Source organism: Zea mays, chromosome 7, assembly GCF_902167145.1.
Source record: "Zea mays cultivar B73 chromosome 7, Zm-B73-REFERENCE-NAM-5.0, whole genome shotgun sequence".
Classification (NCBI taxonomy): Eukaryota; Viridiplantae; Streptophyta; class Magnoliopsida; order Poales; family Poaceae; genus Zea; species Zea mays.
The window spans coordinates 173,761,057-173,786,946 of record NC_050102.1 but is presented as its reverse complement, the minus strand read 5'-3'; the positions used below and the strand labels follow the sequence as shown (position 1 = coordinate 173,786,946).

Below are 25,890 nucleotides of genomic sequence, written 5' to 3'. Positions count from 1 at the left end.
CGCTGTTGGGGCTCGCAGGGTAGCGCCATGCAGGCGGTACCCGGCGGCATTAACCTCGACCGCATGCCGCTCCCTGGCCACCAACCTATCAAGGGGGCCTGCTGCATCACCTCCACCTCCGGTCTCGTGTGAGTCCCTCTGCCCCTTTGCTGCTTTACGTTCCTTGTGAGTGCGGCGCGACCTCCATCGCTCCAGCAGTTGGTCGTCTTCCCCGCTGTCCTCACCTATCGGGCTACACCTGCCCCTACCATTGCCCTCGATGGAGATCTAATTGAGTTCTATGTCCTCACCTGCAAGTGAAGCCTACGGGGTCAGGATCTGCCTATTTGATGACTATGAGCGGTCGATCAGTGCCCAATTGCACCATCTGGATGGGAGGAGCAGACGTGGGGCAGTGGATGAGTGATTGGTATCTATGGGGTGATTGCAAAGGTTCTTCCAAAGTAAGAAACACGTGAGGATGGGAGTGTTGGTGCACAGAAGTTTCGCGTTAAGCTGCTGCTAGAAGATTCGGGGAACCTACTTATGTGCTTTTTCAGATACAGTAGCGATAAGATTGATGAAATTATGCATCATAGGCAAAATTTGTTTGAAGATTGGGAGGTCTTGATTATATTATCCTAGGGTTCACTAATTTTCAATGGGAATTCCTGTAATTCGTTGAATCCACATTAGTATTTGTTGTTTATAAATTATTATAACAAAAATAAAAACAATTGTCATTTTGGTACCTAAAATGTCTTGATGTTTGTGTTGCAGATTGGTCTAGATGGAATTTGGATGCTTGATCCGAGTACAAGCAGAACCCTAAGAATTTTTCTGCTCGATTCACCGACAAGATGGAGGAGGGTTGGGCAATTTGTTCTTATGAACACGATAATTGTATCTTTGTAGAACATATTCACTATAGTTTTTATATTAATGTTTATTTGCGCTGCTTATTTAGGTTTTGGATGCAACTATATTTGCATTCTGGGTGACGATATATGTGGATATTGAACCAAAGAGAATTAGGCTGAAGTCAAGCACTTATACTTCAAATACTATGATTGACAATGTTATGTAGGTATTGCAACAACATTGTTTGTCCTTTCCCTTATAGTATTTAGCATCATATTTTTTCTACTAAAAACAAAAATTCTTCTCTGATGATGCCTTAGTTTATTTGTGTGTGTGTTGCTTCTGTTCTTATTTGTCTTTGTCTTTGCTTCATATCTGAACTAATCTGTGATGATGCCTAAGTTTCTTCGTGTGTGTTTCTTCTGGTCTTATTTGTCTGTCTTGGCTTCACATCTAAACTAATCTGTAACGAGAAGCTGGCCAGCTGCAGCCTGCTTCATGGGTCTGAATGACGGGTCCTTAGCGGCTCGGTGTCACTGCGTCAGCGATTCAGCAATGAGCTGGCGAGTGACTGCCCAGCAAGCGCGTCTCCCCATTCTTTAGCGCTCCCACCTGACACAGGCACGCAGTCCCCACTCCTAAGCTTCAAGGTAATATTCTAATATTTAATTTTGTAACCTTCAATTCCTTGTGCTATTGTTATTTGTAAACTTGTTATCTGTAGATGTACTATGCAAGCTTCAATCTTTACTACTTCATAAGACAGTAGTGTAGACGTCCACAATACCAAAGGTGATGCCTTCCCCCTCCCCTCTGGCACATTGTCGTCTGTGAGCTTAAGACAACACTAATATTTCTTAGCTACTTTTATCTGATGTACCACTGGAAAGTTCATTTTATGAAATGTGAGCGATTATCACAACAGTTAGATGTCAGCCAGGTAGTGTGGCACTACTGCAGCTTTGCCTGAAGACAGGGTTCTATACTGTTTTTCCTATCAGGGCAGATAAATAATTAGCTAATGTGCCGACAGGATTAGGTTCGAACTGTGTTTTATTAAATTTGCTCTACTGCCTTCCATCCTAAATATTCATTTGAACTCATCTTTCTTCTGATGTCAGGATGGACTTCGTTTACTGTCTGTGGAAAGTTACGACGCTTGGTGAAAGTACAAAAGGTGATATCAGGGCCTTTTCACTGTATCTGAATGTAGCATTAGCCCTTAGCATTAAGTACATGTTTTGCAATATTTGTGTGGTCTCAGGTTGGACATGCTGGAACTCTGGACCCAATGGCAACTGGATTGTTGATTGTTTGTGTAGGAAAAGCAACCAAAATATAGTAGGCTATGTGGGGGAAAATATGATGGACTGAAATAATTGTTTTGCATACTATCGCTAATTATCATCCCTCCATCTCTAGCATTGTTGTACATTCTATTCTGAATGATCTCATGCTTCTGAAGCTACCAAGGAATGGTTAAAGGCTATAGCGGTGTTTTCCGACTTGGAGAAGCCACATCAACCTGGGATGTCGATTCACCAGTATGTATCCTAGCATCTCTACAATGGTCTGCTGAACATTCTTCTATTCAGGGGTTGCAAAATGGATCTGCATTATTGTAGGCATTTGGGGAAGCATCACCAGATAACAACTTATTAGTTTCACAGATAGTTATGTTTCTGTTCAATGTTGTTGGGAAATCACATTGAAAATCTATCCTGAAAAGAGGTTCATCGCCTTATCAGCATATGTAGCCTACATATCATTTAATTAGTGACTGTTAACTCTATTTTCACAGTTAATTATGCTTTTGTGCAATGTTGTTGAGAAATTGTATTTAAATATTTGATCCTAAAAAGTAAAATGAGGTTCATCACCTTATTAGCACATATTGTTTAGTAGGTGACTGTAAATTCTGCAAGAAGCGAAATGAGCTCTAGCTGAGTTGGTTAGATGGTCTGAGTAGCACTCCTCTGGTCTTGGGTTCGACTCCCCGTGGGAGCGATTTTTAGGCCGTGGTTAAAAAATCTCCTCGTCTATCCCACGCCAAAGCATAGGTTTAAGGCCCTGTCCCGGTCGCGGTTATTCATACATAGGCTACCGTGCCGTTGTGTATGGGTGGCACAGTGTTGTGAACCCGACTGCGATGCGCAGGACGGGGAGGAGTGCACCACGAAGGGTGGGATATCAAGGTGGATTGAGTGGAAGAACATAGGGAATAGGGTATCCTGTGTGGCGGTTGGGGGCTTAGGTCACCTGATGGCGGAAGCTGAATTCTAAACATTGAGTATGTCCGGCTGCAGAGTGTACTTAAGAAGGTCAAGTGTTCTGAATTCTGAACATTGGCTGTTCGGATCAGTTGGGTGTGCCTTAATTTCGGGTTGTGGTTGTTAGTTACTTTGTGTGTATGTCCGGCTGCAGAGTTTGTGTCTTTCTAAAAATTGATATGCCTGCTAAACTGTTGGCCTGTCTTTTGGGCAGATTTACAGAGAAGTAAAGAGAAGTTGTTTACATTTAGTCATCCTCTATATCTGAAACAAGACTATGTTTCTACCTTGTCTTTCTCATGGTTCTTAGCCTATGACCGAAGCTTCCATGCTTGATTCTTCAAACATCCAATGCAGATCCCTTTTCTCTGATGGATATGATGATATTCAAGGTTGTGGAAGAGCAGGTCAAGAAGAGAGTAGAGAATAAGGTAAGGATCTTCGAGCAGAATGCCACTGATAGTGAGTGCAAGGTCAATCCTAAACTGCTCTCCAAGCTATATGATCAGTGGGTGATGCCACAGACCAAGGATGTCTGCCTTGACTAATCATCGATTAGCTGTAGCTGTAAATTTTATGTATACATGGTTTCAGTTGCGCTTGAACCAATTGTATTGACCTTGAATGGACATTTTGATGTTTATTTCATGAATGTTCAGATCAACGGCAAGAGAAACCAATTGTGTTGTATGAGTTTTAGATCATAACTCAAGTTTTTTGTAGATCTTGGTGCTATTTCATCTGATGTGTCATGTTTCAGTGATTGATTTATAGTGAACCTCTAAGATGTAAAATGACCTTTATGACAGAACCAGCTGCAATAGCAGAGTATTCTGAGGAACCTTTGTTGAAGTAAATATAATCGAGTTTCCTAGCAATCTTGTTCCTGCTGATATCATATTTCTTTGAGCTAATCTTGTTCATCAGCTTTATATGTTGCTATGAACAGAAGCTATGTACTTGTCCGGATTTTGTATATTATAGTGATGTTTGCACTCCATCCGTTTTCAGTTCCATTGTTACATCCGTCGCAACGCACGGGCACTCACCTAGTCCTTTTATAAGCCTCAGTTTTCTCTCGTGGACACAACTATATATGGAAACACAGAAAAAAAAATGAACCATGCAGGTTTCACCTCGTGACACATCCCTCCAGGAGACAACACCTCAACTGTCAGTGGATAGTACGAGGTCAACGCTACGCTCGTGCACAGATCGAGAGAGATCGCTAGTGCCTGCACTGCACTTACTGCCGTGTCGCGGCCGATCGCACGACGCGTCACGTCCGGAGGACGACAATGCATGGGGGGCGCGCCTGTCAACTCGCACCACCAAGGCACCAACCGAGCTTGGGCTCGTGGCGGCGGTGGCCGGACGGGGTCATGTCGTCCCCGGGGTCAACGGCGACTCATTCTCCAATCACCATGCACAAAAGCAAACCGTGCGCTGGCGTCCAATCCAGGGGCAAGGGGGGGACAGGAAATCCGGCCAGCTGCCAGGTCGCAGTCCCAGAAAGCTCGGGGAGGAACAAAAGTCGTGCCTTGGCGTCGTGCGTCCGGCCGGGCACCAGAGTGGCCGGAGAACCGAGTGCACGCAGCACCGGGAGCAACAGGAGTACCGATGGTGAGAGGTGGGACGAGGATGGACAGGACGCACCACCACCCCGGGATAAAAAGAGGTCAACGTCGACGCCCCTCGTCGTCGACGACGTCGAGACAGGAATCGCGCTTCGTGTCCACGGAGCGTGGGCGTGGGCGGCAAGCAGGTCAGAGGCCGCCGGCAGGTCGGAGTGCACCTGTCACCTGGGCTGGAGGTGATGCACACGTCCGGACATGAGTGGGCTCGCCAGTAGCTCTCACATGTTTGGGTTGTACTGTTGTACAGATGTATGGACCTGATTGTCGTAGGATATGATATCAACTTTGATATGACGAGGCTACAAATGTGAGTGCAGATACAGACCGAACCTCTCCCATCTACATACACGAGAGAAACACCAAACGAACAAACAGTAATGAACACGTCACTCCTCGCTGCCTACTGTAGCCTCGACGTCAGCAGCTTCGCTGAGAAGCGTCTTCCGCTTCAAAATACGATCTCTCGTAGTCGATTACTCCCTGTACCAAAGCCAATGTTAATTACATGTCTACTGCAAACGTAGAATATAACAAGTGCACAAATCACTTACCTTCAGAATCAAAATCGCTGCCTCCTTGTCCAAAACTTCGTTATATTCGCTGCACGTCAGTGACTGAAAAAAAAATAGGAAACATGTCGGATCGAAGACCCCGTCTTTTCTCTAAATATCTAAAGTTACAGCCCTGCGCAGCTTGCGTTCAGGCTTACTTGGATGCAGTTTGGACAGCCAACGGCACTTGTGCAGTTGCACGTGGAAACGACTTCTAAAGCAGCCAGGAGGAGTTCCTCGAAGAGCATTTGGGCCTACATTTTTTTTTAACAAGAACGCAAAAGGAATATTTTAGTCTTTCACTTAATCAGTTAAAATCAATGGTGCTAGCAAAAACTGTTGATCTATACGGCTGCAGTAGATCCATGAGTAGTCCATCACTCTAATGATTAAGCATCTCTCAGGGGGAGTGACAACACTAACGGCTTTACAATCTCTGTAAATACGCCTATACAATCTCAACCAGGTGAAACTTTACCTGTGATGCTATGCCGATACCACCTGGATGTCTATCATATAAAAGGATTCTGTCTGGGATGCCACGGCTTTCATGAGGATTAGCGCACTCTGTTCCTAGGTCAGAAGCACTGCACATCATATGCCTGCGAAAATTTATGTACAACCAACAACCAACACAAAGTTACAGACAATCAAAAGAACGAATAAAAGAAAACTGATCTGAACAGTTGCACTATAAGGGCCCGTTCGGTTCCTTTGGAACCGTGGCCTGGAACTATTCCTAGCCAGATTGTTTGTGTAATTTATATAAGATTTGATCAGCTAGAATGATTCACGGGTGGAATCTGGAAGAAACGAACAGGGGCTACTCTGGAGTAGCTCCAGGAAGAAATACTCACTACTGTATTACCAACCACTCATATTCTGGTTTAAGAAAACAATTTTTTTAGAAAATTATCTACCAGGCATCAACTTTTCTGGGGGTCAATGTATAACTTACAGAGGCACTATATTCAGGAGTGCATGCGAAGCAGCATGTGAGCCGCCTCTAAATTCTAGTTTGCTTTCCTCCACGGTCATCTTTACTGAGTGGGGAATTCGCACCCAAACAGCCTGATTGGGCAACGTAAAGAAATGTAAGCATCATGTGGGAATGTGTCATAATTTTATGCAGTAATAATATTCAAGCCACACACCTGGGAAGTAAAGGAGTATGGGGGCAGGTTAAGCTCGAAGCTGTCGGATATTGTATTGCTAGATTTTGATATGCGATAAAAACCAAACCATTTAGTAGTCACCGTGCAGTCATTTGCTTGAGCAGTTGTCTTCACCCGATTAGTTCTACATATACTTGTAGGAAGATAAGCCTTCAACATATATTGGAAGAGTCAAAGTGCAGGAGTTCATAATATTTGATGAACTAGACTAGAGTCAAATAAACAAGACAGAAAAGTAGTAAACAAAATAAAGTGCTGAAAACCACTCCAGGGGATGAGTCAATAATGAAGAAAATGTAAAGGAAGCTAGAGTAGTAATAGCCTTGAGAACATACAAATTCTCCTCCGAGAACATTGATGTCAGTGTAGTCTCGTGTTTTCGTGTAATATTTCAAATCAGCTTTCCTACAGAAGGCTGTCCTTGATGCCAAGTCAAGTTCCTCAACCAAGTAATTGGCACCCTGATGCATGTAAACAGCACCTTCATAAACCTGAAATTGAAGAAAATGACACTTGATAGTTGATACAGTAAGGTACTGATGACACAAGACATAGTAGCAGATCAACAGTACATACATATGAGTCCATACTTACATACATGATTTTTTAATGCTAATTCAAAAATCCATCAACTAATCTGTCAGTTGTGCTAGCAGTGGAAAAGTATTGTAAGAGGCCTACAGAGATGATATGTAGTGAAAGAACATATACCTGAAAAAAGGCTTTACTTTCTTCAATTTCCTCAAGTAATCGACTATTTAACTTGTCAATCACTTTATACCTGTCCTGCTCAATTGCCCGTATGCTTACAGCCTGTGAAGGGCTTTTCTGCAGAAAGACAATACTTCTCTTACAAAAACAAAATAAGACACGTTACAGGATACAAATAAAGAATGAACAAACCTCGGGTCCAATATAGTTCCACATGCTTGAAGAAAAAGGTCCAGCTCGATTATTGATGATATAACCTTTGTCTTTAAGGGTTGTCATTACACTATCGAGACTAGAGCCAAAGTAGCACTCATCGTATTGCACGCACAAGGGATGTTCATAAGCAGCACAAGGAAGGTGCTGTTCTAAAACCTGTAATAAATTTCAATTTTTGAGATAAAAGAGAAGGGTTAGGTTCTCAAGGTATTTATACTTGCCAATTAGTTAATAAAATAAACACATATCTATAAACCTTTAGATTATGTGAATCAACTTGGCAATGCTCAATCGACCTGCCAAATAGTTTATGTGGGAACTTCATGAAATACTGATCTAAAGGACCCTCAAAGGCAACATAAATGGCTAGTGATTGTTTAGCTCTTCTTCCAGACCTACCGGCTTGCTGCCACAAGCTGCAGTTAAAATTTTGTATCTTAGCAGGGTGACAAGATAAACATTGAGCTTCATTGAATATGTCATTCTTCACCGACCTGGCAATACTACCAGGAAATCCAAGATGCAATGTTGCATCAATATGTCCAACATCAATTCCTAGCTCAAGAGCATTAGTAGCAGCGACTCCATGAAGTTTCCCCCCAAAAAGATCAGCCTCGATTTTTCTTCTGTCCTGAAAATAATTTATTTCTTACTGGCCAAAGTCAGCATGTAATCAGATTGTTTTCTACCAATTAATGAAGTGACACGCAGCTCTCCTGCATGTTTAGGGAAAAAAAATTCTAAGACAACACTACATTGCACAATAACATAAGAGTTAAAATGCCTGCACGGCTCCTGAAGTTGTCAAGAGGTGCCACTTAGGTCCACAAACTTTGAGAACTCATTTCTAGGTCTCTAAACTTGTTAAGTAGGCACGCACTAGTCGGTGTGATCCAGAAAAGAACTTGCAGCACACAATCTTAATATAATGAGCTCTGCGTGTTTCCACTTTCCAGAGTAGCAGCAGCCGAGCAAGCCTTTGGGCTTGAGCTCTGCGTAATTCCACTTAGCTATTAGTTATTCCATTATTTGTTGAATGTGTCAAATATTTTCTCTCCTGCCAATCTTTTTTTAAAAGCATTTTGATGCCTAATATTTCGCTGCAAAAAACTTCCTAAAAACATTTTACAACACATGTTTTTAGTAAGGGAAAAATAACTGAAAACCATAATTGCTGAAGCATTGTTGTTACTTGTAGATTTTGTAAATGGATGCAAAAGAAGATGGATGTAATTATGTAAACCATTCAATCCTCCAGGGCTCCCATATCTTCACTGTCCTTTCTGACAACTCCCCTGCCATCAATGGTGTCGCTGGTACAGCCGCTGTCAGCGTCATCGTCTCCATGCCTCCACTATGGCATGCATTTGCCTGACACATCTGTGAACCTCCTGCAGGCCCAACAGTCAAAGGCGGCCTACTGCATTGGCGGTAGCAGCTGCTCGTCATCAGATCTTGCTGACCTTGGGTTAATCGATTTTGAACCAGGTCCAGCACAACCCATATGTGGCCTCCATACATGGTTTTGACTGGTCTTTATTTTTTCTTGAATACACAAGAGAGCACAAAGGGCAGGCTTGGTGTAGTGGTGAGAGTTGTCTCACTGAGTCACTAGGTCACGGGTTCAAAGCAGCCTCTCCGCGTTTGCAGATAGAAGACTTGCCTCAGTTTATCCCTTCCCTAGACCCCACCCATGTAAGAGCCTCCGGCATTGAGTTTGCTCTTTTTTCTTACACTAGAGAGTTATGTATCGCATTGAGAAGAAGGTTTTGTCAGGTTGAGACCAAATCATATGAACAGGGCTATCTTCAATGGATGAAAGTGGAGGCAAAGTGGAGGAAATAGTAATCACCATAAGCAGGAAAATTAAACATACAGGGTAGAAAAATGGATGAGCACCATATGCAGGAAAATTACAGACCCGTCTGGCAGTATATTAGAAGTTAAAAAAAATTGAAGTGCTGGGCTCTGCCGCAAGTATGTACCGCATTATGTTTTTTTTAAAAAAAAAAATCCAACATGTAGCAAACCAAATGTGAGATCATGGACAAGAAAATATCTTTCTTTTATTGAATATAAGAGCATATTTTGTCAGCCCAAAAATCATTAGAGCATACCACAAATTACAGGCAGAATGGCAGAACACGTTAGTGATAGGACATACTAACCTCAGCTATGTAGCCAGCACGATATACACAGATAGAATCTACCAATTCTTTTGCAGTCTCCTGAAGAATTTCACGCCTACAACAATAAAATGTTTATGTGTCATCTGTAGTAAAAGTGCGTGTACACAACAGTTCAAAAAAAACAGAAAAGTGATACATAAAAAAAAGTGTCCTTACGTGTAAGCTAGAACAAGCTCACATAGCTTCCTACTTTTACAGAATGCAATGCAGCGGAGGCCATGTTGAACCATCTCGGAAAATAGATATGAAACCTCTACTATTGAGCTAGCAAAGAAAATAATGTTATTAGTGCATTTCATGAAATAGTATTTCTTGAAAAGATACTTCTTAATATAGGTGCAAACACTTATTCACTGGTAAGCAGCAGTAAACAAAATACTTTAAACACATAATGTGTTCCTTACATACCATAACATAGTAGTCAAGAATGACAGTGTTGCAGACAAGCAATATTCTTCTGAAAAAGGAAAAACACTCAAGTACCATGTTCTTGAATTTCTGAGAATTTCAAGTAACATGGAACATTAAAGTAGAACATTTTATGATGCATGAAATGCTGTCAAAAGATTAGCCAGTAGTATAAACAAGGTACTACATGGCGATAGATAGACGACCCATTGACATTGCCCTTAATATAGGGAGGCACCAGACCCTGGCTAGATAGGAGACATACTAGCCATTCTTCTCAGGGATGTACCACTTCGCCGGCACCTGGGACTGAGTCCAGGTGGGCAGCCTAATCAACAGGAGGCGCAATCAACCGAGCTATCACTTAGCATGACTTCTAATAGAAATTATGCTTTTAACCAGGCAAAATGAAACTAGGGAACTTGCAATTTGGCATCAATGATCAAACAATAATACAAAGATCACAACCCAAGTAACTACCACTCTATAATGCATATAACAACAAAATAACTCAATAACGAAAGGGGATTTACTAAATTTGAACAAAAGTAGTGACTGAAAAAGGTAACAGCACATATATAGCTAGAAAGAGATGAAAGCGTAGTAAATTAGGTATAATGTGTGAGATAGATTGCATTGAGTCTTTCAGGAGGTATATATAGAGTGCAAAGGCCTAGGGACAAGTTGCCTACCAGAAACATATGACAATATTGGACTACAATCCTAAACTACCGAATAGACTCAAACATCCCACACAGTCATAGCAGGTCAGACTAGAAATCGTCGAAGACTAACATCCCCCGACAGTTCTAGCAATGTCGCATTACAAATGCTACAACTAGAGTGAAACCTACGAGTAGCTCATGCGGATAACAGCCCTTTTTGTCACCAAAGTAACCAACGTTGGACTGGTGGAAGTTGTGGAGGGAGGCATGGGTCCAAAGCATCAACAGAGGCACAAGTACGCATAATCAGCAACTTCTTGCCGGCGACAGCAGCACGATGATAAGCCAACCAAATGGTGAAGGTAAACTGGGATGGTTGGACGTATCAGTAAGCACTCACGCGTCATCTGGCAACGACATCGCCGATGATGTCCAAGAGGTGGTAGCAGTAGGCATGCTGGTGGTGGCGGCAAGTATAGCACGCCCTAGCCTGCAGCAGCAACCTATGAGGTATTACACCCTATGGTGCAGCGATGGCATGAGACAATTATGTGGTCCAGTAATGCCTGTGGTAGATCAACCTAACGGCTCATTTGGAGCCCCCCCCCCCCCCCCCGCGCGCGCGCGCGGGAAGCTACTTGAAATGATACAGATCAACTGGATCAGCCCAATCTAAATATGAGGGCGCTAGTGGATATCGATCTCCTAAGGGCCACGGCAGCAGAAGCGTTCCAGAACAAAACCTGAACTTGTGATGTCATGAAAGCATAGTACATTGGGTATAACGTGGGGATACATTGGGGGCAAGTTGCCACCCGAGTACATGTGACAATATCGAATTAGAATCACAAAGACACAAACTATCAAATATACTACAAAAAGGAGCATATATCACTATACCTTGAGCGCCTATGTACTGAACTAGCTTTTGACCTTCCTTCTGTCATAGGTAGTGAGGGATTCCACAAGAGAAAGTACTTGGAACCACAAGGACTTCCATCATTCTGAATCAACTCGACTTCATCCAAATTGGCCAATTCCTAGGACAAACATATTTATTGTGGAGAGAAAATACATCCAGTTCCACACATGCAATATTCTTGAAACATTGGACAAACATAGTTTAAAAGATTATAACATGAGGCCACTATGTTTTAGCAAAATGAGTAAAAGACATGAGCAGTCCTTGAACTTTATTGGAATGACTTGATTGTATTGCATAGAGGTGGTGGTTACATATATAGACACAAAACCCTAACCCTAATGGGTCGGCAGCCCACAGTGGTGTCGGCACACTCACACAGTGTAACATCCCCCTGCAGTCGCAACGGGGGCACCACACACGATGAGAATGGAGTAGAAGCCAAAGGTAGGAGCCGACGGGTTGAAACCCCCCCACAGTCGCAGCGTCGTGAGGGTGTGAATGTTGCAGCTGGAATAGAGACCGATGTGCACTCCAAAAAGATGATAGCCCATAGATGCTGAGGTAGACGAAGTTGAGATGGTCGTGGTCGGGAGACACGCAGTAGTAGCCTGTTCTTCGGGAGGGGTCGACGTTCGAGCGTCAACAGTCGGCGGGGCGACGCAAACAGGACAACAATAGCCTCGAGGGCCTTCTAGCTTCTTTCCGCGTCCGATCGTCGAGGAGCCCCTCCATGGAGGCCGACGGCAGCACACGCGTCTGCGCCGGTCAGGGTGGTCGCGTCCGAGGTAGAATAGAAGGGGTGTCAACGGATCCGGTCGGGAAAGCCACGACAGCGACGGATCCAGCCATGAAAATGGTGATCCGGCCAAAGGGGAGACGGATCTAGCCGGGAAGGTCGCAGCAGCGGTGAATACGGCCGGGAAGGCTGCGGCAGCGAGGGTTCCAACGAAGGCGATGAAGCGGAGGGCGACGGGGCGGTTCTAACCGGGCATGGGTCTGCGCTGGGCTTAGCAGGGAGGTTGACGCCGGCGACGGGAGAAGCGCGAAGGGGAGAGAGGCGCTGCAAAGACGGCTCAAGCGAGGGCCGCTAGCAGTCGGTGCGCCGGAACAGAAAACGCGACGTGGGGAAGAGCACACTGATAGGGTTACATATATAGACACAGAACTCTAACCCTAATGGGCCGGCAGCCCAACAGCGGTGTCGGCCCACACACACAATCTAACAAACTTGTCCTTGGCCGACACTCAAGTCCCGAACTCTCAAAATGTATTTTCAACTCCCAAACCTTGTCATATGATGTCATCCAGGTCCTAAACTCTCAAGATCCCCAAACTTGTCCATCCTCAGTGTCATATAGGTCCTGGTCCAAACAGGACCTGACCTGCTCCATGCCTTGACGTTGCATGCCACAACCCACAGTATATACCCTTGGCTCAATTCTTGATCAGTGAGTGCCACGTGATGGTGGGGCCCGCATTTCAACCTCTAGCACTACACTTCGTGGAACACCAGCTTCGCTCTTATGGCCTTCACTAATCACTACCAGGGACATCGTTGACTTTAAGGAGGGGATGGAGAATGAAGGTGTGTAAGGGATTGCGATAGTTGCTAGGTCTGCTTGGCAACACAAATAGAGAGAGAGGATGAGAAAGGCAGAGCACGGAGATGGAGCATGACTCACTGGTCAAGACCTAAGCCACTGAGGATGCACAGCAGCCTACCACATCAAGGCACAGGGTTGACTAAGACCCCTTTGGACCTGCATGACACGATATGAAAAATTCAAGGACGTGAAAGTAACATTTTGAGAGCTTTGGACTTCAATGGCACAACAAGACAAGTTCAAGGACGTGAAATGCATTTTCAGAATTTGGAGACCTTGATACCACCTTGTAGCAAGTTTAGGGACCACCCTGCATTTTACTCTAAAAAATATTAAGAACAGCAGGTTTCTTTTTGCTAGGTACAACCATGTCTTCTCAAAACTATGCTAAAGAGAGGGAATAACCTACCATGACATGCTCACATGGATTTGCTGAGGTTGCTGTACAAAATATGAATGTAGGACAACTACCATAAACTGCAAATACAGAAAACCAAGAGCTTTATAGATTATATTATATGTGTAACTGCATAAGTAGCTCCTACATTTTTACAAGTCTGAAAAGTCACACATCAGAAGTTACAACTTGTAAGGAACTTACTGTAATTTTTGGGCTCTGATTAGGATTCTGGGAGTCAAGTAATAAATTCATGTAACTAGAGAACCTAGTCCTAATACAAAAGATAGATGAATAGGTCAACTATCAAATAAAAAAGTTATACATACCATTTGAACAAATACGCTTCAATCTCCGAATTATGAGCGCAGTATGGCAGCCAAATGCCCCCTTGTATGAATGTGCTTCATCAATGACAATATACCTGAGTGAATTACGATAGAAATGATGTGTCATTGTGGAAAACACAAGAAATTGCATACATAGAAGCAAAATGCACACCTATAACCTATTCATTCGGAAACTTAAAGCAGATCCCAGATGAAAAAAAACACATCATTGACAAAAAAGACTAATTAATAAGATCATTAAGAAAACGAAGGAAACAATTACTTTTACCTGAGATTTGATAAAATTCTCTGGAATTGACCATGATACGGCAAGATTGACACATGCAACATATCCGGGTTGGTAATTAACTGAGAGCAAACGTTATGTAGAAACGTTAAAATAAAGAAATCAAATAAAAAACAAAAATCTATAGCCCTAGACATAGTTACCAGTCGAGCATTATCCCTGATCCACAAACGATCTTCTCTAGGAGTATCACCATCATATATTTTAACATCAACATCAATATGAGATGCATTCTTCAACTTTATTAAAGTCCTCAACTGATCTTGAGCTAAAGCCTGGAAAACAAAAGGAGCATGAATTTGTATCAATATTATTGATGACCAATTGACCATTACTAAAATGTAATAGATTATTTCCCAGACCTTCATCGGAAATATGTACAGAGCACACGCCATCAAGTCTTGGGAAAGACATTCAAGAACAGGAATATTGTAACATAGAGACTTTCCACTTGATGTAGAAGTTGCAACGACAATGTGCCTTCCAGAAATAGAGGATGTTATGGCTTGAGACTGCACTCAAATAAATAAACAACATAAGACAATGACCTAATTAAATATGCACAAAATATGACACAGCATGGCATACCTGGTGGCTATACAGTCTAGATATTCCAATACTCTTCAGCGCTTCTCTCATAGCTTCTGAAAGATTACAAGGAAGTTCTGTAAATGATGCCTCTCTAGATGATATCTCTTGGATATGTACGATCTGCACATACAAATTGCAATATTAAAATGCTATTGCTTTGTTTGCAGTATAAATTTCAGAAAGTTATATAAGTGAAAACCTGCCCCTCCTTTCCAAGTCCTTGTTTCAGATGTTCAACCATTTCAGCAGGTTTCAAAGGTTGCATATCCTGCATTGCAACCACATAATATCAAAAGGCTATCCAGCTTCTAAGGGAAAAATATGTATGGCAAGTCAATATGTATGCCATATGCGTATTGCATTTTTCTTGGGCAATAAACACTAATCTGTCATTTGGGTTTCTTCTCCAGGTGATGAAAATTAAGATGAAATTGACAATGGCTGATAGAAAAAAAAAAGAGGTGATACATACATGACATAACATAGCAGCAGATTTGGCCACCCCACTTTTCTTGCTTATGTTGTGTTTCTCAGCTGTACCATTTGCTTCAGACGAGGACACCATTTGTGGGGAACCATTTCCGTTTTCCTTGCATGTTTTCCTCCTTTTCCTTGATGACCCACTTGTCGAAATTTGACCCGCTTTCATATCCTCCGTAAATCTCCCAGAGCACGGGTCACATGAGGAGTAAAAATCTTTGGAAGCAGCATCAGACTGTGGGCTGGCTGGCATTGCTGAGAGGTCATCCATAATGTCTTGCCAAGCTGAATTAGCCGCAGAAGACACTTCTGGTTGTTTTGGTGGACAGTGGCCCTGATCTTGACTTGCTGTGCTAACTGAAAAATGCTGCTGTGGCGTCCTTGTGAAGGGTACGAGAACAATGAAGTCCCCATCGCCGATAGCAAGGCTGCCAATCTCAGCGTCTAAACGCAATTTAGCACCCTTCAGCACATGAGGAAAAATTTCAGCACGAGAAAGGTGCTACTGTATTTAACTAGTGTCGATAGTGAAGCTGCAACCGCTAATCTAATAACCCAATGAGGAATCAATGCCAATATGCCATGATGAAGCGACACAGTCTTGGCACACGCCGGAAAGCTAGAGGCCGGTAGGCTGTTGCGCGGCACCTTCAGGAAGAGGTGGAAGCTGGGGGAGACTTGCGCGGGCAAGAAGGACGTCCGGAGCGCGGCCTTGAGGTCCCGGACGGAGGCGCCAAGGGGCAGCTTGACGACCGTGGATCGCCCGTCGAGGGCCCGGACCTGGACCTCACTCCACTCCTGCTCCGCCGTCATCAACAAATGCGGTTAGGAGGTGGAGGAGCCGGAGCGTAGGACTGCGGCTCGGGAGATTGGCAGATTGCGGCCGGTGACTGGTTTTGGCGCGTGCCTAAGCGAAGAGGTGGGGCGGACGTGCCGACGCGGCGGTGGCGGCGATTGCGCGCCGTTTCACTCTCCTCGCCCCGTCCGGTCCCGTGCTTCGGGCCCTGGTGGGTTGGACAGAAATGGCAGGAGGGCTTGATTATGTGCGTGCTATCTGATGTGGGCCGCTGCCGTCCTCTTGTCTGGCAGAGCCCAGCTTCAAAGCATGGATCACCTCAGAAATTGCAACGTGCCTCACAGCCCTCACTGCACCCGTAGGCCCTAGGTTTCGTCTCTTGTCGTTTTGTTTAAATACTCTATTATTTACTTCAATCCATATGTATTAAGATGGATTAAAGTGTAAATTAGTTTAATTTACACCTTAATCAACTTCAATACATATGGATTAGAGTGAATACTAGAGTACCCAAACAATGTCGGCCAATGTTCTAGAACAACATTTTGTGTTCCGATCAGTGAGGTCAGTCATCCTCTATTGTTATATATTATTATTGCTTGTGGTTTATTAATCTGTCATAATTAAATAGATTTGACTAGACTATTCTGCTAGTAAAGATTTAGCATGCCTTGTTATGTCATGAATTAATATTACATCACAATTTGACATATGCTTCGGTTAGTGGATGTTTAGGGTTTATGATTAAATGGTTGATAAGTAAGCACATGAATTATATTGAATTAGAATTAAAATTTATATATGCAAAAGCTTAAGGAATATAATAATGTCAAACTGATGTGTGGTGGGGTATTGATTGGGGTATAAAGTTTATATGCATGTGGCCGGTATACAGAGGTCGATGCTTTTTTTAGATAAAATGGTAGATGGAAGACTGTTTTTCTGTACGGAGTACCTGCATCCATCCAGAATCCTCTCTCACCCACTTCTCTTCATTCTTCTATTCTGGATCTACCAATCATGAGAAAGCTATTTATTGAACCTCATTTTCCAAACAAGGACAAATCGCAACTCTCATTTTCAAGTCGCAACCAACACAATTTCATAGAAACAAAATTTGAAACTCCACAACAAAATTTCATAGAAACAAATTCAGTTTATGACAAGTCAAGGTAAATGGTGATTTTTGGATCATCATGATATAACTTCCTTTTCTTGACATGAAATGAGTACTAAACTGAACTTGAACGCCTCTTTTACTAAACTGAACTGAAAATACAAGTTTATCTAACATATTTTCCATAAAAAAGTTTTGATAGAACCGACTGTATTGAACCGTGAAAGAAATGTTGCAGACCGCCGAAAAAGGATGCCTATGTAAGTTATATACGAATAGTTACACGAAATGAAGCCTATCAATTTGGTGCACTGAAGCATTTCCACTGTGAATAACTGTGTAGTTCTAATACTTGGTCAATATCATTTTTCTATAATTAATTGTCTTTATTGAATTTAATGTTGTCTTATACCAAATGTACATACTTCAAGTGTACTTAGGACCAAATTCTTGGTAGAGTTGATGAACACAAGGAGAATGAATGTAATGACAATATTACAGAAGAAATACAAAAGATTATTAAGCACATCAGTGTTTAGTTGCAAATAATATGAAGTACGGGAATACAACATATGTGATGTTATTTGCAAATACTCGAGTTTAGGATAAGAAACAAAAGTTTAGAATTTTGGCTCTCACTTATTATTCTCGTCCTTTTGGTATGAATTTTAATGTATGTTCAATTTGTTACCATTACAATCCTCACGATGCACAAACATTGTACTCACTTTTTAGACTTTGTTTGTGTGGTTTTCACATTGTATTGTAAATTGATTTTTGTATTAGTTTAATTCTTCATTCGTTGTTGCCAGATAGTTTATAAGATTGAGATCGATAATATTATGTATTATTTGTTTTTATGTAATCATTGTGCACTGATATTTTGTATGCCGTTGTAACGCACAAACACTTGACTAGTATTCATTAAAACCACACTTCATTCCACACTTTCATGTACTTGATAAAAAAACACAAAGCAAAGATGATGCTAGTTAGATGTTTTTTGTAGCTTTGAATTATAGTATGCAATATAATTTTACTTTTATTATGAACATTAGATAGTGAACTGAACTTACGAACTCTATATATAGCTGATTATACACTTTTTTCTTCTAACAAAATGATTATACTTGGTAAAGAATACAAAGCTAGAGATGATTCTAGTTATACTCTTTTATTTGTTTTATTAAACATGTTTTGAATTTTGGGCTCTGAGGTGAATTTCGGGCCCTGGTGTGAATTTCGGGCCAAAACTTGAATTTTGGGTTTTTTATAAATTCGAACCGCCCGAAATAAGTCCGGCACGTTTAAACAATTACGTGTCAGACCATGGACCGAGGGCTGACCTAGTACGACCCGAAATTCAAACGGGCTAGGCCGAACTTTAAATGGGCTAGGTCTTTTCAGGCTCGAGCCGGGCCGGACCAGGTGGCCGAATGTTCACATATACTTACAGTGTGGACCTGACAACAGACACGTCGAGGTCAATCAGACCCTCTCCAAGTCTCGACGTCAGGTGCTTGGCGTGGTACCGGTGCTCTTCGCTCCAAATTCATCCAGCCTTCACCATACTCGGGCAATGGTGGCATGGAGGCGGTCCACATCCTCGTGCATAACACGAGATACTAGCCACTCGACAAGCTACGCAATTGGTACTCAGGGCTACGACTACGGGCACTTACTTGCTTCGGAGGCCTCTCTGCGGAGTACTCCGGGATAGCGGCGGCAGGAACTCCGGCCGGCTGGCATATTTCTGAAGATCTTGCCCAACCGCTCCATCACAGCATCTGCGCTGATCTCCTCCTTGGTGAACCTCGAATCGTCATCACTTCCGGTGTACTCATACCCGTAGGCGTCTTCATCAGAGGTTGGATGTGGCGCTTCATGAAACTGAAGGCCACCCTCTCCACTATCAGCTGGCCTTCTTCAGCTCTGCAACACGCTTCAGCGTTCCAGTCATCGCCATGTACTGGAGCGTACATGCTAGGCTTCGGCAGCTGAGGACGCTGGTTGTCAATGTAGAACCATTTGGCCTGGTTGGAGTCAATCTGGACTCCCGCGCCACCGACTACTTGGGAGGCTTATGGCATTTGGTTGTGGCTTCAGCCGGAAAATCTTCCGGAATTGTCCCCAATACTGACGAATCCCCAAGAACACCTCACAAAAGTGAACATAAATGGAGATGTGGATGATACCAGGAATCCAGCATCAACCAACGCCTGGACCTCATCATGCTTCAGCTTGGACTTCTTCCAAGCGCAGGCTTGATTCAGCGGCGTCGTCTGACTCTTCTTCCCCCTACTGGACGAACAGGCACGCCACAACTATGGTAACAAGCACATGCACGGACAAAGCGGACTGCTACAATAGGTGGGGAATTAAATTCGAGTTTTTTCCTACATCATGAACAAGCACGGCACAACTAACAAGCCATGCATTGGTAGCTCACGTGCAAAAATTCCAGCAGGTGAAGACAGTACAAATAAGCCACGGCATGTCTGGTACTACCTCCAATCTTATATATTTGACGCCGGATAGTGTGTTTTTGAACTAAAAAATGTCAAGTAAAAAAACAGAGGGAGTATACGGTTTATCATTATATTTCAAGCATGATTGTAATGCACAAATTTATAGTAGCATTCTGCAGTGCCGGCAGAACCATTTTCATAGGTAGCGATGGCATAGTTTGTGCCACACACACAAGATGGATGTATGGTGATCTGATCAGGTTGTTGACAAGTGTTTCTTGCGCATTTTTTCGTAAAGTCTCTTTTGCTGTAACCAAAAGGAAAGAGCCATGGATGAAATCAGCTGACATGTCACAATGGTCAACAGAGATTAGCAAGAAGTAGCATGTCATCCTGCACATACCTTTTTGGATATTGATGGCTTCACCTTTGATAAGGCTTCTTCAAAGTGTGATGGCTCAATCAGAGAAGATGGACTCGTTGATGTCCTGCTATCGAGGTACATCCATCTCTCTGCCATAGCTAACATGGCTGCCTCATCCACCTGATGAAAAAATCATGTTAGTTCCATTTCTTGCATGTTTTAAAATCATCAATTGCCATCACACAAAAGAGTGCTGCAGTTATTACAGTAAGCCAGAATGCATTCCTCATCAGAGCCAAAAAGAATCTGCATTTTATAAACTTCACTAATGCACCCTGTGGGCAAATTCAAACAGAGGTCTATTTGACACGATATCAAACAAATTACCAGTGATGCTAGGTCGGCGCCAGTGAAATTGCTGCACTCTTCTCGAAGTGCCAACACATCCAAATCAACGGTTGATGAAACGGGTATGCGTCTGGCTAGTGCCTTTAATATTGAAACCCTTTCGCGAGCACCAGGTATAGGTACATAATGTTTCTTCCCGAATCTACCAGGCCGTAGCATAGCATCATCTATCATATCAATTCTGCATCAGAAAGGGGCTACAGTTATTGGCCTTCCATTCAGGGTTTGTGTACAAAAAAAAGGTGCATTAGAAGCTGATAGTTACCTGTTTGTAGCTCCTATCACGTAGACACCTTTACGCTGACCAGCACCATCAAGTTCGATAAGTAACTGCAGGTAGAAGAGCCACATAACATACATCAGAAAAGCAATGGCAAGGAAAACATAAAGTTTTGAGAATGTTCCAAAGCATTCAAACCTGGTTTAGGAGACGTTCAACAACCCACCCCCCCTCTTTACCTCTTTTTGTTGTCAATGAATCTACCTGTCAAATGAAATGGGATAAACACTTGAAATATTATACGTATAAAAATAGTTTCACACCCAGCACATGAAGCATCCCTACTTGTAAAAAGCATTTGACACAAATTTTACCTGAACATAATATATAGTAAGACAGCTACACAAAATCCCTTACCTCATCAAAAAATACAATGCATGGGGCATTAATACGTGCTCGGTTGAATATTTTCCTAATTTCTGATTCACTCTCGCCAACATACTTGTTCAATATATCAGGCCCCTAGTTTCAAAAGAAGAGTCTTGTTAGGATTATGTGTTTACTTGATAAGGTGAAAAAATTGAAAGGCAAACATCAGTTACCTTAATATGAATAAAATTAGCCCCTGCCTCATGTGCCACTGCTTTTGCTATGAGTGTTTTGCCACAACCCGGAGGTCCAAACAGCAGGAAGCCATCTTGCATTCTCACTCCAAATAACTTAGACATGGAACAAAACTACGTATTACTTTATGAAAGATTTATAGATATTACAAAGTATCGCAAATAAACACTATGGATGTCTGTAGTTCAGTTTCTGAAGTGCAAGAGCTTCTAATGTGCCAGACACTAAAGGCACCATGCCAAATCGTAATGTAACAAGAGTAAAACACAGTCCGATGGGATTGTTAGTGCAACATAACTCACATCACAATCTTCAGGGCTCTTAATACATCTTATGTAGCGGTGAAACTCTTTCCTCAACGAATCAAGACCTCCAACATCATCCCATGTGACATCAGGAATGGAAGAAAATCCTTCCCTCCTCAAAGAGGGTTGGACCAATTTTGTTGCTTCCTTCAGCAAATAAAGTGAATCAAGTCAGAGAGAGAAAAGAAAAGCATGAGAACTGAAAATGCATATTTAAATTGTATAGTCCACAGTAATCTATAAAAATTCCAGTAGCATAAGCATGTAGGTGAGAAACAGGTGCCTACAATACATGAACGCAGCTGGGAAGGAAAATGTATCAATCTGTTGCAATATTGCAAAATTTAGCATCTTAAACAACAGAAAGTTAATAGCGGGGAAAATTACCGAGATTTTTATGGAAACAGATCAAGCTACAATCTAAATCCAGCTTTCAATGGGTAAATTAAAATAGGATTCTTGTCATGAGCTCTATATGAAAAAGGTATACCTCAAAGTCGTTCATGGTGACATGTACACTCTCCATCTCGCCTGCATCCCAAGACAGCTGCTTCCACCATTTTACCTTTACCTCAGAACAATACTGAGCTCTTCTTTTATTAATTATTCTCTTCATTGCCAGATACCCTGCATTATTGACTAATGCTTTCAAGTCAGCACCAACAAAACCTGGTGTGGCCCTTGCTATCTTTAAAAAGTCAAATTGCCCTTCAAGTCGAAGCTTCCGAGCAAGCATCATCAGTATCTGTTTCCTTGAATTCACATCTGGAACCCCAAGATATATCTCTCGATCAAATCTTCCTGGCCTTCGAAGAGCTTGATCCACAGCATCAGGCCTATTTGTAGCTCCAATGACAATAACATAACCTGGTTTCTTTTCAGATGAATCGGCATCAGAACCATCACCACCAATATTCTGGTGGAATTCATCCATGCATGTCATCAGCTGAGTAACTATTCGTCGCTCCATCTCTCGTTGCAGATTCTCCCTCTTGGATGCAATTGCATCTATCTCATCTATGAATACAATTGAGGGAGCAGTCCTATATGCCTTCTGAAATAAGCCCCTGATGTTTTCTTCAGAACCTCCTGCAAGTACACAAGCATTGTGTGATGTCTTCTGCATGAATCCTGACACACAACTTTATCTATCAGGAGCATCAGACCATGGACACAAGTTGAGGGACAAAAACTGCATATCCTTCAGCAGCTATTCAGAAAGATAATGATTTCATGATCACAAATTCACAATGCAAATGATATGGGACTTATTTGTCCAAATACAGAGCGTCAGAATTTTTCAACTGTGATGCAAGTGTCAGAAAACATACCAGATACTCCAGACACGATATCTGGGGCTGAGATCTTGTAGAACGGCACACCAGTCTCATTGGCAATGGCATGTGCAAGGGTGGTCTTCCCGCAACCTGGCGGTCCGTACAGCAGTAGCCCAGCAACAGGCCTAACCCCAAGGTAATCCGGCAGCTCCGGATGGCACAGGGGCACCACCACTTCTACCACAAGCTGATCTAACACCTGATCCATCCCGCCGAGATCAGCAAAACGCGGCCACTTGTCCCCATTGACCACTCCTTCGGAGACCGGAGCCTCTGGCTTGGCATCGCCACCTCCGCCTCCACAATCAGATGTGATGAGGCGGCGAGCCTTCTCAGCGGTCATCTCGATTTCCAGCTGCTGGTTAGTGCCTGGGTTCTGTTTGGACGTCTGCGAGGCATACTGGGAGCGAAGCATGGTCTTGGTGGCATCGAAATAGGGTGGAGGCGGCGGGTGGGCGGATTCGTCCGAGAGAGAGGTGGTGGAGGAGAGGGTGGCGTGGGCACCTTGGTGACCGCGGGAGGCGGAGTCGTCATCATCGTCGTCATCAAAGTCAGAGGATAGTACACGGCGGACGGCTTCCGTCAAGGGCTTGAGCCTCTTGCGGCGGAGCTCAGGACGGTGGTTGCGGAGAGCGTGGGCGACGTCCTCCGCAGAGGAGCCGGGGACGGCCAGGTCACCGTCCTGTATGAGACGGCGAATGGTAGACGACGAGGCTAACCGGCGGGGGGCAGCGTGACGCGGTCGATTACTCATCGGCGGGGGACGGCGTGATGCGGTCGGCGGCGGCGGGGCACGGCGTGACGCGGTCGGCGGCGGGGGACGGCGTGACGCGGTCGGCGACGGCGGCTGCGGGGGACGGCGTGACGCGGTCGGCGGCGGGGGGCGGCGTGACGCGGTCGGCGGCGGCGGGGGGCGGCGTGACGCGGTCGGCTAGGGTTTAGTACAACGCAAAAGAAAGGGTTTCTGAACGCTCCGTTTAGAAGTAGGTATATTATTAATTAATATTCTAAAACGTGTGGGCTTCTTTACGAAACAGACAAGCCACGTCAGTCAGCAGATCTCCACCGTTAGATTGAGCCAAAAAGAAACATGAGACGTCTGATCTACATCTGTGTATACTTTATATCTAGACCCTTGGAAAATGTTTTTTTGTTTAGTGGTCCTTCCACCTCCCTTTGGAAAGCAGTAGACAACCGCCCCTAAATATGACATCTTTTCACCATGCTCTAGAGTTGTCCGGCTATGACCGGACGGCCGATCTGTTTCACCTTTCTTTCACTTCTGTACGGAAGAATAAAAGTCCTTCGGATACAAAGGATTTTAATCCACGTATGATCTAAAACAAATGAACAGAAAGTGAAACAAAAACTCGAACATCAGCGCAAAAGAAGGTATGTGATTTGGAACCCTTGCATTTTTCCATTAATTTATTTGTTGTCGCGCCATGGTCTGCAGACTGCACCTACTACTAGACGAAGCATCCAAAATCCAAATCACATATCACAGAATCACAAGTTTCTCCTCCGAGTACATGAGCAAGCAGAGCAGTGGCGAGATCTAAAATTTCCCATCTCCGGGGGCTCAAAAGGTGTAGCCTTCCAACTTATGAAGAGATCAAAGATCGCCTCTATTAATGGAGATTTTCTAGCTTCTAAGATTTTGCAGATGCTTCTCGCTGTTACCTAGAAATTCCAGATCTCTATCCTCCCTCTATATGCTGTAGATTTTTTTTTTCTTCCACCTTCCAGCTTTCTCTCGACTTCAATACGCCAAATAATCAAATCTCTCCTCCAGTGCCGATGCGGAGGTGCCATGAATAATGTATAAAAGTAAATCCTAGAAGTGAGCTACGTAAACACTATTATACCTTCTACGTGTGATGAAAATATAATATATTATCACTTTCATAAATATATAAGTCTGTAATTTTGAAATCATTCAAAATTTACAAAAGTGATAATCACAAATAGAAATTACACCAAGAGAAAAATACAATAGAAATAAAACAGTGTGTTGCCGCTCAAAAATTCTAGTTCTTCTATCTATTAAAGCGCGGCGCAAAGCTCCCTACCCATGCGCCCACGTCAACTGCCAAAAAATCGGTCGTTAGATCCTGTTTGGACGGCTACGGACAACTCCCATATAGGTGACCATCCAATACACAACCCCACACCGGTAGCTTCCAGATTCCAACTGTCAAAAACACAGCCCTACACATGTAGCTTCCAGAATTCACTCGACGAGACCTTGGAGGAGGAAGCCAGTATCAGCCCGATGGAGGAGGAACTCAAACGCACGGCCACACCCTGTAACATCCCAAAATCCCAACCCAGGTTTGAAACCCTAACCCCCCCCTAGTTCCCCCCCTTTGGTTTTATTCTTCTCCCTAACCCTACCCCTAGGTCACCCAATCATTTGCATATACTTAAACTGATTTGAAGCACCTCACATAGACCACATTTATCACCAAGTTCATTTAGAGAATTTTTGTTAAGAGAAAAAGAAACAAAATGACACAAAAGTAGGAAAGAAAAAGGAAATCCCTCTCCCCTCTCTCGGCTGGGCCGACTCCCGGCCCAAACCCGCGGCCTCCCCTCTCTCTCGCGCCCGCGCTCCTCCTCCCGCGGCCCATCTCCGGCCTGCCTCCGCGCGCGCGCCAGCCCGCTTCGCACCCCGCCTCTCTCTCTCTGGCAAAGCGACCCCACCCGGCAGCTGCTCTCTCTCTCGCGCACGCTCGTTTCCTCTGGCAGAGTAGCCCCGCTTGTCAGCTGCTTCGTCGTCCTTCCGCCGTCTCTTCGCCGCGGTCACCTCCGGCCGTCGCCTCCGTCCTCCCCTCTGCCATCCTGCCACACAGGAAAGTTAGGCACCGCTCCGTCCTCCTCCCCTTGACCATCGTCCTCGCTGGTACCGCCCCCGCCGTAGCGTCCCCTCGGCGGAGCTGTGCGCCATTTATGG

At 43.6% G+C, this 25,890-nt stretch overlaps 2 protein-coding genes across 2 annotated transcripts; both read right to left on the bottom strand.

Moving 5' to 3' along the window:
- Positions 1-4,999: 4,999 nt before the first annotated feature.
- LOC103633409 (uncharacterized ATP-dependent helicase YprA) lies at positions 5,000-16,339 on the bottom strand. The gene is made up of 23 exons (XM_008655111.4): positions 15,944-16,339; positions 15,288-15,758; positions 15,015-15,083; positions 14,813-14,935; positions 14,587-14,736; positions 14,368-14,499; positions 14,207-14,286; positions 13,918-14,012; positions 13,601-13,668; positions 11,563-11,702; positions 9,746-9,853; positions 9,569-9,644; positions 7,895-8,031; positions 7,657-7,816; positions 7,377-7,556; positions 7,185-7,301; positions 6,809-6,964; positions 6,453-6,623; positions 6,257-6,369; positions 5,777-5,900; positions 5,457-5,552; positions 5,299-5,361; positions 5,000-5,227 (listed from the first exon to the last, which is right to left on the bottom strand). Exons 1-23 carry the CDS (start codon positions 16,106-16,108, stop codon positions 5,165-5,167), a joined length of 3,057 nt encoding a protein of 1,018 aa, XP_008653333.1. The 5' UTR covers positions 16,109-16,339; the 3' UTR covers positions 5,000-5,164.
- A 3,243-nt stretch (positions 16,340-19,582) lies between these two features.
- On the bottom strand, positions 19,583-23,899 carry LOC103633408 (cell division control protein 48 homolog C). The gene is made up of 10 exons (XM_020540912.2): positions 22,929-23,899; positions 22,088-22,686; positions 21,595-21,744; positions 21,271-21,387; positions 21,086-21,190; positions 20,867-20,932; positions 20,714-20,778; positions 20,428-20,629; positions 20,080-20,220; positions 19,583-19,983 (listed from the first exon to the last, which is right to left on the bottom strand). The coding sequence occupies exons 1-10, from the start codon at positions 23,686-23,688 to the stop codon at positions 19,933-19,935; spliced, it is 2,256 nt and encodes a 751-aa protein (XP_020396501.1). The 5' UTR covers positions 23,689-23,899; the 3' UTR covers positions 19,583-19,932.
- Between the last annotated feature and the right edge of the window lie 1,991 nt (positions 23,900-25,890).

Bases quoted from the DNA above. Each gene is read 5' to 3' on its own strand.
- LOC103633409 (XM_008655111.4), bottom strand. From the start codon at position 16,108: ATGACGGCGGAGCAGGAGTGGAGTGAGGTCCAGGTCCGGGCCCTCGAC. The intron at 14,500-14,586 runs GTCTGGGAAATA...TTTGTTTTCCAG, and splicing joins TGTACATATTTCCGATGAAG to GCTTTAGCTCAAGATCAGTT. The intron at 6,965-7,184 runs GTATATGTTCTT...CTTCAATTTCAG, and splicing joins AAAGTAAAGCCTTTTTTCAG to GTTTATGAAGGTGCTGTTTA.
- LOC103633408 (XM_020540912.2), bottom strand. From the start codon at position 23,688: ATGAGTAATCGACCGCGTCACGCTGCCCCCCGCCGGTTAGCCTCGTCG. The intron at 20,779-20,866 runs GTTTGAATGCTT...TTCTACCTGCAG, and splicing joins TTGAACGTCTCCTAAACCAG to TTACTTATCGAACTTGATGG. The intron at 20,221-20,427 runs GTAATTTGTTTG...TTTTTTCATCAG, and splicing joins GCGCCGACCTAGCATCACTG to GTGGATGAGGCAGCCATGTT.